Raw genomic sequence first — 13,360 nt, 5'->3', positions numbered from 1 at the left:
TGGAGTGAATGTTTGTCATTAAAACAGACACGGCATATATGAAGTGGCATCTAGAGATTTACAATGAACGGTCAAAAGATTTTCCATTGATAAGTGTGATAAGTTTAACCATATGAACAGATTCATATGACATTCATAGAAAAAACAATAAAGTTACCAGTAAAATTATAGTAGAATTATAGTGTATGTTTAAACAAAGACGATATGTTTATAAACAAACTAGTTTATAAACACTCTTTAGTATAGTATAGTATTATAGATTAACATAATAGCCTACATTAACTGTAGAGTCATGACTCTTGCTACAGTGCTTTTAAAACCTTTTGTAAATGTAAATTATTATGCTGATTTAGACTGATGTTTCCACATGCTGTCAACTTATTTGCACAAGGCTTCCATCTGCTGCCATGTGAGGGTAAGTACACAGGTTGACCAAACAAGGATACAACAAGAATATTGCACATCTTTTCTCTGCATTTTCTGAATGTCAGAATTCATTTTTATGCTATTTTATGGCTCTGCTATACCTTACAATTATGGAGAAGAACTATGTAATTTGGCAATAATTACAGTAAGAACATCTTTACTTTAAAAGAAGTTGTTAAATTCTGATGGACTTTCCTCTGAATAACTGCTCAATTTAAATTAACCAAGTAGATAGTAATTCATTTATTATTGAAAACTTTATTCTTTATATAATCTATGTCAAACTGTTCGCTTACCTGTAGTCAAACTTGCATTTTGAGCTGACCTGCTTTGCACTGACACTAGGTAATGTTATCTTAGTGGTGGAATTACATACTGTAGCTATAAGACGCTATAAGAAGCTATATACATTTCTACTTAGAATTAGTGCCAAGTGACATGACAAGTTAGTTCTTTATAGGAAACTTCTTAGGAAATGTTTAGAAATTCAATCCAATTATTGGCCTTTAAAGTATTTTCAGATTTTTGGCAGTGTCATTAAAGCTGAGGATTATTCCATGTGAGAAAAAATTATGTGACAGTGGGTGTAACAACATTATTCACTTAATTTACCAGCAGTCTTTAGATCAATTAAGTTTCTTCTTTGTCAGACTGGCACAGGAACTCGCTGCTGCCATCTAGTGGTGATGGTAGCGTTGCAAAGAGAAATATTTAGTAAAGACACTAAATCATCCATTTGCCCTGCCTCTTGTGCCGTAGGCCTGTGTAGAGACAGTGATCCTCTGTGCAGACACAAACAGATTTACTGCTTCATGATACATTAAATAGTGCAGGCCACAGGATCTGATGTACACAGATCCTTCACTGAAGTAAAAGTATCAATACCACAATTTAACACTCCAGGACAATCTTACTGAAGTAAATGTATATAAATGTTATCACCAGGAGTACTCATAGTGCGGTAAAATGTTCCCTTTCAGTGTTTTTCTATCATATATGACGTTTCTGGATTAATATTCCTGCTGCATTAATGTGGATGATGCATTTTCCTGCTGTATAGGCCTATGTTTAAAGTTGAGCTTATTTTAACTCCTTTATATACTGTTGGGTAGTTTAATCTACAGCAAACCATCATAGTCTGTAAGATCATCATATGTTTGCAGCATTGCTATCGTGTGAGAACCACGTATGTCTAAAAATTCAGCTTTTCATGAGCTCACAGAAACAGCCCTGTTTTCAGCTTTGTGATGCGTTTTCCACCTGATCCAAGGAGAGATTAAATAGTTTAACTAAAAAAGTACATGGTTTTCACTGGACAGGAAGGGGATGAAATATTGTAATCTGAACAGTTAGTAACTAAAGCTGTAGGACAGATGTGGTGGAGTAAAAAGTACAATATTTGTAGTAGAAGTATAGTTGCATAATGGAAAGAAAACCAGCCCTGTTTTCATCTTTGTGACAATTGTCCAGGTAAAAAAAAAAAAAAAAAAAAAGGGGTGGGGGGTGGTTAAAGAAGTTTATAGCTGAACAACTCAGACAAACATTTATTCCTCATGTTTACCAGAAACTGGTCATGAAGGGGATGAGGAATTGTAATCTGGAAAGTAACTTGTAACTAAAGATGTCAGACAAATGTGGTGGAGTAAAAATTATAAAGAAATGGGAAATACCCAAGTAAAGTACAAGTACCTCGAGTTTGAGCAAATGTACTTAGTTACATTCTGCCACTGCTTACTTGGGAAGGGGGGAATAAGGCAGTGAGAGAATAAAAGAGTAAAGACCAAAGATAAGAGTATAAATACAGCACAGGGAGAAAAAGAAGTACAGTGGGTACGGAAAGTATTCAGACCCCTTTAAATTTTTCACTCTTTGTTTCATTGCAGCCATTTTCCAAAAATCAAAAAAGTTCATTTTATTTCTCAGTAATTTACACTCAGCACCCCATCTTGACAGAAAAAAAACAGAAATGTAGAAATTTTTGCAAATTTATTAAAAAAGAAAAAAACTGAAATATCACATGGTCATAAGTATTCAGACCCTTTGCTCAGTATTTAGTAGAAGCACCCTTTTGATCTAATACAGCCATGAGTCTTTTTGGGAAAGATGCAACAAGTTTTTCACATCTGGATTTGGGTATCCTCTGCCATTCCTCCTTGCAGATCCTCTCCTGTTCTGTCAGGTTGGATGGTAAACGTTGGTGGACAGCCATTTTCAGGTCTCTCCAGAGATGCTCAATTGGGTTTAAGTCAGGGCTCTGGCTGGGCCATTCAAGAACAGCCACGGAGTTGTTGTGAAGCCACTCCTTCGTTATTTTAGCGGTGTGCTTAGGGTCATTGTCTTGTTGGAAGGTAAACCTTTGGCCCAGTCTGAGGTCCAGAGCACTCTGGAAAAGGTTTTCGTCCAGGATATCCCTGTACTTGGCCGCATTCATCTTTCCCTCGATTGCAACCAGTCGTCCTGTCCCTGCAGCTGAAAAACACCCCCACAGCATGATGCTGCCACCACCATGCTTCACTGTTGAGACTGTATTGGACAGGTGATGAGCAGTGCCTGGTTTTCTCCACACATACCGCTTAGAATTAAGGCCAAAAAGTTCTATCTTGGTCTCATCAGACCAGAGGATCTTATTTATCACCATCTTGGAGTCCTTCAGGTGTTTTTTAGCAAACTCCATGCGGGCTTTCATGTGTCTTGCACTGAGGAGAGGCTTCCGTCGGGCCACTCTGCCATAAAGCCCCGACTGGTGGATTGCTGCAGTGATGGTTGACTTACTACAACTTTCTCCCATCTCCCGACTGCATCTCTGGAGCTCAGCCACAGTGACCTTTGGGTTCTTCTTTACCTCTCTCACCAAGGCTCTTCTCCCCCGATAGCTCAGTTTGGCTGGACGGCCAGCTCTAGGAAGGGTTCTGGTCGTCCCAAACGTCTTTCATTTGAGGATTATGGAGGCCACTGTGCTCTTAGGAACCTTAAGTGCAGCAGAAATGTTTTTGTAACCTTGGCCAGATCTGTGCCTTGCCACAATTCTGACTCTGAGCTCTTCAGGCAGTTCCTTTGACCTCATGATTCTCATTTGCTCTGACATGCACTGTGAGCTGTAAGGTCTTATATAGACAGGTGTGTGGCTTTCCTAATCAAGTCCAATCAGTATAATCAAACACAGCTGGACTCAAATGAAGGTGTAGAACCATCTCAAGGATGATCAGAAGAAATAGACAGCACCTGAGTTAAATATGAGTGTCACGGCAAAGGGTCTGAATACTTATGACCATGTGATATTTCAGTTTTTTTTTAATAAATTTGCAAAAATTTCTACATTTCTGTTTTTTTCTGTCAAGATGGGGAGCTGAGTGTACATTACTGAGAAATAAAATGAACTTTTTTGATTTTTGGAAAATGGCTGCAATGAAACAAAGAGTGAAAAATCTAAAGGGGTCTGAATACTTTCCGTACCCACTGTACATAAATTATATGATGTAAGTGATACTGTTGTTACATCCCAAGGTCTAGGGGTGTCCTGGATGCAACATAAATGTGTGGTTTCCCCACTCTTCCCATTCCCAAACAATGCCAGCACACAGTAAATACAATTTACTGTGTTTTTATAGTTTTATAGCAGTTTTTATAATTTACATTGGAGATGAGCAGTGCCCAAAACAACAATCAAAACACTCTAAGAAAACCTAAACCCAAAAAGGTAAAGAAAAGACAAAGTTCTAAACTATGCTTCTAAGTCCAAAAACAGGAGAAAACGGTGGCTTCTCACTCCTACTCACTGCTAGTAGCTGACACAATATATCTACGACAAAGAAAATTGCTTCATAGCAAAGCCAACAAAACCAGGTTGTCATAAAACAATCAGAATGACTAAGGTAAACTACTTACAATCTTAGTCTACTATATTCACAACAGTTCACTACGTACAATGAACACAGACATAACACACAGTACCCAGGCAGGTTGGGAATGGTAGAGAGGGGGAAGAGTTCTTGTCAGTGGGGCTTAAGATGGCTGCTGTCATCCAGGTGCCCAATCAGGAGGTTCCAATCAGCTCTACCGGACCAATCCAGTGTGTCCACCTGTTCTCCAGTACCTGCATACACTCACACACACTCTAAGGGAGGAGAACAGCTGACAGTGCAGGGAGAGATAAACAAACAGCAAAATATGACCCCAGGGTCATAACACTGTACTTAACAAGAATGCTAAACTAAATAAAAAGGATTTGATGTTTGCTCACGAACCCAGTGCGGTCAGATCTGCAGGTAAACTGTTCAGCATCAGTCAAGTCTCTCAAGTCCGGTGTTAATGAGCTATTTGTGATGTGGTGCTGTAAATAAAGTTTTTTTTATGTGACTCTTTGTTAATTGCTTCACACTGCCATTTTTGCCAGGTCTCTCTTGTAAAAGAGATAATAAATCTTAAGAGACTTCCTGGTTAAATGTTTGGTTAAATGATGTTTCATGGATAAATAATCCACAAAGAGCAAATAATTTATTTGCCCATAGCAACAGCACACACAACAACAAACAAACAAACAAACAGAAAGGGCTGCTAATAATTAAGGATGGCTAAAAACTCATGACCTGTTTTGGTTGCACAAAGCTTTAAAAGGGGGGAATCTGGCTGAGATGTGTGTGTTTCTAAACAAGGAGCGATCCAGTTTGAGCCATGTCATGGCTCACTTCATAGCACACTCTGCATCTGTGTTAAACAATATTGCAGCCTTTAGACAGGCTGTTTAAACAAATGTCACCTCTTTATTCCTTCAACTTTTGTAATATAACTTCAGAAATCTGTCTTTGATGTAATGAAACTTCCTGGATTGAAAAGTCAGTGCAACAGTGTTTTTGAGGAAGTGGGTCAGGAAATTAAAGGTTGAGAAAACGTAGACGGGGTCCTCAACTTGCACCTGGCTGCAGGCCGTGCTGCTGAGCTCCTCCATAGCTTCACAAAAGGTAAACACGATCTGAATAAAATGTAGGCTAGTGGGTTGATTCTGCCCTGACAAAAGAGACGTTTCAAGAGAAGAACATAAAGTGGGTTGCCTCAGAAATGTGTGACTATACACACGGAGGCATTTTATTATAAATAGAGTCCAGGTTAGTCCTGAGCTTTGGGATTAGTTCCTGCAGCCTGGGGGGAATCAGAGATGCCTTCAAAAAGAGAGAAAGAGAGAGAGAGATAGGGAGACGGCATATGTGTGCATCAGTTGGTATCATTTGGCAAAGGGAGACACAGATCCAGGGGGGGGTTTATCTCTGTAAGTATAAACACAACTCTGGTTACTGACACTGGCATTTCCTGACCAGGACAGTCTGAAACTCCGAGTGGAGGCAGTAGCAGCAGGGCTAATTGGAGGGTGTATATGTGATATTTAAATTCTTTAGCTTTATGTGCAAAGATATATTTTAGTTAAATCGTATTTAGTTTCTGTAATGGAACGCACAAGTGCTGATGCTCCAGATACTCAACTAGTCTAAAGAAGACCAGTTTTATTGCATCTTTAATCAGCACAACAGTTTTTAAGCTGTGCTACCATGATTGCAAAAGGGGTTTCTAATGATCAAATAACATTTTAAAATGATGAACTTGGATTAGCAAACACAACATGCCATTGAAGCACATGGGCCTCTGTAGATGTATTCCATTACTAATCAGCTGTTTGCAGCAACAACAGTCATTTACAACATTAACAATCTCCACACTGTATTTCTAATCAATTTGATGTTATTTTAATGGACAAAACCTGTGCTTTTCTTTTGAAAAACAAAAGGAACAAAAACAAACTTTTGAAGGCTAGCGCATATATAAAGTGTTATTTGTCCATAAACAAAACATGCTAAAAACTAGCCTACTGAAATCAAACATGCTGTAACAAATAGAGATAATTAAGAATCTAATATTAATATGTGAAAATAGGCTACATTTTATAATATCGAGATAATATAGCTATCAAACCAAACAAAAAATATCTACAAAGGATTTTCCCCTTAATAAATATCATACAGGAACCAACACAGTGGGAACCTGATGTAAATAGCGACGCTGGGCCATTTTTGTCCGTCCCAGTCTGCCGTAGTCGGCCTTATCATTCAATACCGGAAGAAGGGAGGTCCTTTTCCCCGCAGACTCCAACATGGTGAGCAGGTTTCCCTCACGATTCCTCTCTCAAATAATCACTAAACATCACTTTCTGTTGTTGTATTATCACACACACATATGTCCTAGTTTGAAATTCCAAGTCTTATAACATGGTCGATGTCTAAATTGTAGCCACAAACAGCGATTCTCGCTCTTTATTGATGATTTAAAAAAGACCTAACACCATCTTGGTTTTGTCGTTAGCTTGACTGGCTATCACTGCTAGCTTGCTAAGTTTACTGAAAAACTGCTCGTCAATGGTAATGTCGCTTTTCTGTGCGCGACCCTGTGCACTGTTTGCACACTTTGGATTAACGTTACAGTTCCATGTTAAAATTAGATAAACACTACGTTAAATGTGCTAAATGTATGATTTGTTAACCTGGCTAGGCCGCAGCTTGTTGAGCTAATCGGCGTTCATTCCTGCGGTAAGTTAGCTTACATGCTAACCGAAATCAACGAGCATACTCACTCAGCTCATCGGGCTTTTCCAGCTTTGTCCGCGCCACAAATACATACGCGTGGTTCTTGCTTTGATTCGGACCAACGCCACCGGTTGTTTGTCTCGTTAGTTGACCGGGCTTGTTGTCTTTCTCCTTCAGGCAAGAGGACCGAAGAAGCACCTGAAGCGCGTCGCAGCGCCAAAGCACTGGATGCTGGACAAGCTCACCGGAGTGTTTGTAAGTATAGTGGTTGTTTAAAATTAGGGGTAACTTTGTAGGTTTGTGGTTGAACTAAAATGCTCTCTGAAGGATGGATAGTCATGTGTTGTGCATGTTTGCAGTAAGCTAGTGTGCCTCATGTAACGTAATTTCCATCACATTCAGGTTAAAGCACAATTGTGGTTTTGCTCTTATATTAAATAATTTTGAGCTTAAAAAAATGTATACGCTCAACTTAACTAGTTTCCTTGTAGATGTGTCGCATATGTGAGTTTCTAATGTTACCTGGAAAACTGGTTAAATGTCTCAATGTGCACTGCAGAAGTTTTCATTCAGCTGGTTTGAGAAAGCAACTTAAAAGAAGGGCAAAGTGTTAAGCTAAGGGTTTTCAGTATCATCAGGAATTTATCCTTATGGAAAACCACATGCTTTGTTCTGTTCCTTGGCTATAACATTATCAGAGAGGCCCCAAACTGTAGCCGTATTTTCTTGTGATATGGCAACAATTAAGTCTTGCTCAAATGACACGTTTGAGGACATTGTGCAGAAATAAACAATGATCTTTTCCAGTCAGAAATTGTTCACTTCAGTAACTTGACATTTGTGGAGATACAACTGCAGTGGGGTCTAATATGAACAAATATTTTCTCAAGAGCTCTTCAGTAATGTAACTGACGACGCACATCCATCCCCCAACGTGGTGATAATCTGACTTACATTTTGTCAGGCTCCTCGTCCTTCCACCGGTCCCCACAAGCTGAGGGAGTGCCTGCCCCTCATCATCTTCCTGAGGAACCGCCTCAAGTATGCCCTGACTGGGGATGAGGTGAAGAAGATCTGCATGCAGAGGTTCATCAAGATCGACGGCAAAGTCCGCACTGACATCACCTATCCTGCTGGGTTCATGGGTGAGTTCACTTAATAGACTTCTTATTCTATAGCTTTTAGTGCAGCTTAGATGTGCTGTAGGATTTGTCTTTCAGTGGTCAGAACGAGTGTTCACGCAACTCCGCAGAAAAGGTTCTGTGGTTGGTGTTTTTGCTGCTTGTATACAAGTTTACGGGTAACCTTCCACAGGATTAAGCAAATCTGTAAATTGTTGTGTTGAATTTGCAGAATTGACCTTCTAAAACGTCAAGTCACTCAGAGACAGAAGGAGCAATGATGACTATTTGGTTTTGATCAGAAATGAGCTGAAACTACACAACCAATTCCTCTAAGAAGTTCTGAGCTCCAACTACAGTATTTAGTTCTCGTTAGCTCATCGGAGGTGCGTAAATATTAATCTCCCGGTCAGGGGGAGCAGAGTGAAGCAAGAGTTGCTCTATTCCCAGAAGCAGGGAGCAGCGCTCCAACTTAAATACCCGTGGTTGGACTGGATTATGCTCTGACAACTATGCCATTTACTCGCGGAAGGAGCTCGGAGTAAACTGCTTTTATTAAATTAGTTTTTTAATTTAGGTTTAGGGATTTCAACGTTGATTTTTCTTCACTCAAGCTTCTCAGCAGCTAGATTCTGTGCACATCCGGTTATAGTGTTAACGCCCCGTTTGGCACTACTTCATATTTATATAAAAACTGGACATTGCTGGGAGAAAAGAAAGCAAGGAGGTTGAACTACCTGGTGAGCTCAGAAAACATGTATGTAACTTTATTCCATTTGCAATTTGGATTTGTGATAGAATTGTCAATGGAGAGGAAAAAACCCATAGTGGACAAAGCTGGGGTGGGATGCAGTTGGACATTGTGTAGATGGGAGAGATTTTGACTCTAATGGGGTGGATGTAGCCATTTGGAGGAAGACACCACAGAACCGATGGGACAACATGAACGCGTCCCGCTTGTCTAGTAAGAGTGAGAATAACAGACATCTCATTCACGGTCGAGCCATGTGCTGTCACTTGTAAGCGTTAAGATTTTCTGTTTACAACACACAAAAGATGTCCGTCCCTTTTTGTTGTTGTACCTCCCAATAACGAACATGTGGAGTTGTTCTTGGCACACTGTTCTTTATTGGTGTAAAAAAATGTTTAAATACTGGCAGAAGAGTATGTTCAGCTTTTTCAAATTTAATTTACAGTTCAGCTTTTATGTTTATCTAACACATCAACAGTTTAATCTCAACTTTTTGAAAAATGATGCTAACAAGAGGTATTGCCGTGTGGGCTGTAGATCCTTCAACGGGAGTTTTGGTCCACACTCAGTCACTAAACTTTCAGTTCTGTCACCCCGTCAGTTTTCTTAACACCTTGATGCTGGCCAGCAGCCTCATCTGGAGATGTGGCATTTTAATTTCTAAATCCAAGGGAAGCCTTGGCAGCACGATGACCACAGCCTATTTATATCCAATCAAACACTCAGTCACTGTGGGCCAGTAGCTGCAGAGGGTCACCTGTTTAATACTCTAAAAATCTATTTGTCTCTCGTTTTTCGAAAGTTGGCTACCCCAGCTTTAAGTTATTTATCCTGCCAGGTAGAATATTATCTGAAACACTGGCAGTATTTGTGGTTTAGACAACTAAAAGGAGAAAAGATGTGGTCGCTTGGCTGTAGAACACTTTCCAGTGCATATAATGGTAGACAAGACTTTTTTCACATTTGATTGATCGTACAATCTAGAAGGTGTCGTTAACCCAGGATGAGAACCACTTATACGTTAAATAAAAACAGTATTTGGATGCTAAGACTATTAAATGTTTGTTTACCCAGATGTGATCAGCATTGAGAAGACCGGCGAGCACTTCCGTCTGATCTACGATGTGAAGGGACGTTTCACCGTCCACCGCATCACTGCTGAGGAGGCCAAGGTAAGAAACTCAAAACAAGCTATTAAAAAATGAATAAAATTTTTTTGCCTGCATCCTAACGTGAGGACTGACTATTGGAAGCTAAGTGATGATGTCACAACAGTCAGGTTATCGCCATTAAAACAACTATGACTTAAAGAATCTTGTGAGGAAAAAGGGAACGATAAGTGGCAAAAGGTGAAAAGTTGGAGGTCTTGAGATTAAAACATTGTTGGTATTAGCGGGTTCTTGCTACACAAGTTAGAGCCCTAGTTAACAGGTGTAATTGGCATGTGAGATGAGCTTTAAGATTTAGTTTTTGCTCCTTGCCAAGTATTAAGATCTGTGGCGATTCAGACGGTTTAACCTTTACAACCTCTCTTCTGCTTAATGTCTGATATGAGAAGAATTACAGCAGTGGACTGGAGAGGCAGACCCAGTGTGTAGTGTTGTGTAGTGAGATGTTTGTAAAAATTGTGATTCCTATCTCACATTAGGACTGTCAATTGTTTAGAGTGAAATTATTTGCATTCCAAGTCATTTAGACTTTTAGCTGTAGCTTGTACTTAACCCATCTCCTCTTCCTCTGCAGTACAAGCTGTGCAAGGTGAAGAAGATCATCATTGGCACCAAGGGAATCCCCCACCTGGTGACCCATGACGCCCGCACCATCCGCTACCCTGACCCCCTCATCAAGGTCAACGACACGATCCGCATCGACCTGGACACCGGCAAGATCACAGATTTCATCAAATTTGATACTGGTATGTTTCTGTAACCGCTGCTTCTTCCAAGATAAACAACCAGCCCTTTATGTACTTAAATACTTCAGATGAAGAAAAGTCCTCCGACATGATTTCTTTCACCTCCCAGGTAACCTGTGCATGGTGACTGGCGGCGCTAACTTGGGGCGTATTGGTGTGATCACCAACAGGGAGCGTCACCCTGGCTCTTTCGACGTGGTGCACGTCAAGGATAGCACAGGCAACAACTTTGCTACCAGGCTCTCCAACATCTTTATCATTGGCAAGGTGAGGACGCGTACAAATAACACGACCATGACTTTATCGTCTGTCCGAACCGGTCTTGGAAGTTTCAGGATTGTGTGTTTGGCGGGACTTTAATCCCAATGTCAAAGGAAAATTCACCCTAAACAGAACATTTTACTGTCCAAGTTTGAATTTGGTTGAGTTTGGAGCAATGATGACTATTTTGGTTTTGATCAGCAATGAAAATAGACTACCAATTCCTCTAAGAAGTTCTGAGCTCCTTGATTGAAAGGTCTATAAATGTTTTCTCGGCTTCAGAAATTCGTCTTTTTAAATGTTTTTTTTCAAGCACACTGACTTTTCCCACAAACCTGAGGCTGTACAAGTTGGAACAAAAGATAGAAACTAGCTTTAAGATTATTTTGGTGTAATACAGCAACCATTTTATACTTAAATGAAAGCATGAACCCATAAAGCTTAATTTCATGATTGATACTAACTGCGCGGTGAGTGTTTACACTAGAAATAATGACAAAATAAGTAGACTACAATATGCCAACATACACAGGAAATTATGCCATAAAAAACAACGGTGAAAGTGCTACTTGTGTCTGACAGGTTAACACAAAACAGCTGCTCCTGATGCATGGGAAGGCAACCAATATCCACCAGAAAGTGCCAAAACAAATATCACAGCACGCTGCTTCATTAAATTTATTGTAATTGCTACACGATTTAAAAACCAGACTAATGCTTGTGTTTTCTCTGGTAGTGACTGATGCTTTTGTTCCATAATGCATGCAAAGGGAGGAACCACTTTAGCTGGGGAACAAGTAAATAAAAACAATACTTTTAGTTATGTTCGTACTTATGTAGTTGAGTACATCGTTCACACTCATAGGACAGTGTGACGTCCTGACTATGGGGCATTGTGAGCACGAAAGTCCCTTTTTCATTTAAAATCTAAGTAGTTTTCTGCAGACATTGGCAAAGACTCAACTCGCAGAAAGAAAAGGTAGATATTCAGCGACTGTGTAAAAAGCTTGATGAATTGTTGTGTCCTCTCAAACGCATTGAATGAATAAAAGGAGCTGCCCTGTGGAGTATCGCTAGTAAAACGCTGCACACCTCTTTCCCTGATGGCTGACATTTATTTGGCCGCTGACTGGAGCTGTCAGCGCCGCAGTCGTCTTTCTGTGACATTTATTCGACGGCCTCAGCGCTGTGCTTTTCTGCACCTTGATGACTGCTTTTTGCTGAAGCGTTGGTCATCAGATACGTTAGTACAGTCAAGTGTTGAGCCTCTGTGGCCAAGAGAACATAAAGCTCGTCGCTGTATTATTCCTCTCGTGAATTTTGTGCTGCAGATTTTTAATGGATGTGAATGAATGTAATGCAAACTCTCAATATATGGAAAAGGATCTTGATCCTTTCTGTGGGAAAATGACAAAATGAACTGTAATCTTCTAAAACTATAAATATGGATCTTTATGATGAATATGCAAAAATACAACTTAATTTAAAGAATTTTAGTGCTGCTGTGGATTTTCATTGAATCTGCGGATTTAAAATGTCAGAATAGTGAAGTTCCCTGTATAACTTTTCAAAGGTCGTGCCTTTGAATTCTTTATTTGTCAGTCTAAAACTCAAACATTAAGTTCACATATGACAAAGAACAAAAACGGTTGATCAACTTTGAGGCTGAAATTTGAATATTTCACCCATTTAACATCTATTAAGAATTCAGTAAGCTGGTTATCTAATTGTCCAGTCTTTTTGTCTTCTGCGTAAACATCATCGGGAAGAATTACTCCATCTTAGCGTTGATGGGTAGCTGTAGAGCATTTGTCAAGTCATTAACTGGTTCGGCTGACATTATCTCCGATATGTCAAGATAAGACACGCTGTCAAAATAAAACGCCCTGTTCCTTTAATCAACATTAACAAATTACTTTTTCCTCCATCCTGTCTGCAGGGCAACAAGCCGTGGGTGTCCCTGCCCAGAGGAAAGGGAATCCGTCTGACCATCGCAGAGGAGAGAGACAAGAGGCTGGCTGCCAAGCAGGGCAGCAGCTAAACTGGCCCCACACAGACAGCCTGACCCCGGGTTTTCAAATAAATTGTTATTTACAAAACCCTTGGCTTGTGTTAGTGTGGTTTTTATCTTCTGGTTCGCTTCACCTGCTTTGACTAATTTATTCAGGTAAACTTGAAACCTCCAAATTCACTTTGGTAACAAATAGATCAGTTTCTTCTAAAAATAAAAACTGTTTTATAAAAGAATTGCAATTTAACTGTCAATATATACAGTGGCTTTAAAATTAATTTCACTTCAGATGATCTGCTGTGACGT

The 13,360-nt window shown here is 39.8% G+C and overlaps 1 protein-coding gene and 2 non-coding genes across 3 annotated transcripts; all 3 read left to right on the top strand.

Annotated features, from left to right (window-relative positions):
• The first annotated feature begins 6,501 nt into the window (after positions 1 to 6,501).
• Positions 6,502 to 13,145, top strand: rps4x (ribosomal protein S4 X-linked). The gene is made up of 7 exons (XM_038731814.1): positions 6,502 to 6,568; positions 7,173 to 7,250; positions 7,960 to 8,140; positions 9,942 to 10,039; positions 10,611 to 10,782; positions 10,892 to 11,049; positions 12,983 to 13,145. Exons 1-7 carry the CDS (start codon positions 6,566 to 6,568, stop codon positions 13,082 to 13,084), a joined length of 792 nt encoding a protein of 263 aa, XP_038587742.1. The 5' UTR covers positions 6,502 to 6,565; the 3' UTR covers positions 13,085 to 13,145.
• LOC119913839 lies at positions 8,391 to 8,466 on the top strand. The gene has a single exon (XR_005446673.1). It is a non-coding gene; the product is annotated as a small nucleolar RNA SNORD61 (small nucleolar RNA).
• LOC119913838 lies at positions 11,216 to 11,287 on the top strand. Its single transcript, XR_005446672.1, has one exon. It is a non-coding gene; the product is annotated as a small nucleolar RNA SNORD61 (small nucleolar RNA).
• Positions 13,146 to 13,360: the final 215 nt, after the last annotated feature.

This window comes from Micropterus salmoides, unplaced genomic scaffold (genome assembly GCF_014851395.1).
Source record: "Micropterus salmoides isolate LMB-PRFRI ecotype aquatic unplaced genomic scaffold, ASM1485139v1 Ms_hic_scaffold_2, whole genome shotgun sequence".
NCBI classification, from domain to species: domain Eukaryota; kingdom Metazoa; phylum Chordata; class Actinopteri; order Centrarchiformes; family Centrarchidae; genus Micropterus; species Micropterus salmoides.
This window is presented reverse-complemented; position numbering and strand designations above follow the sequence as displayed.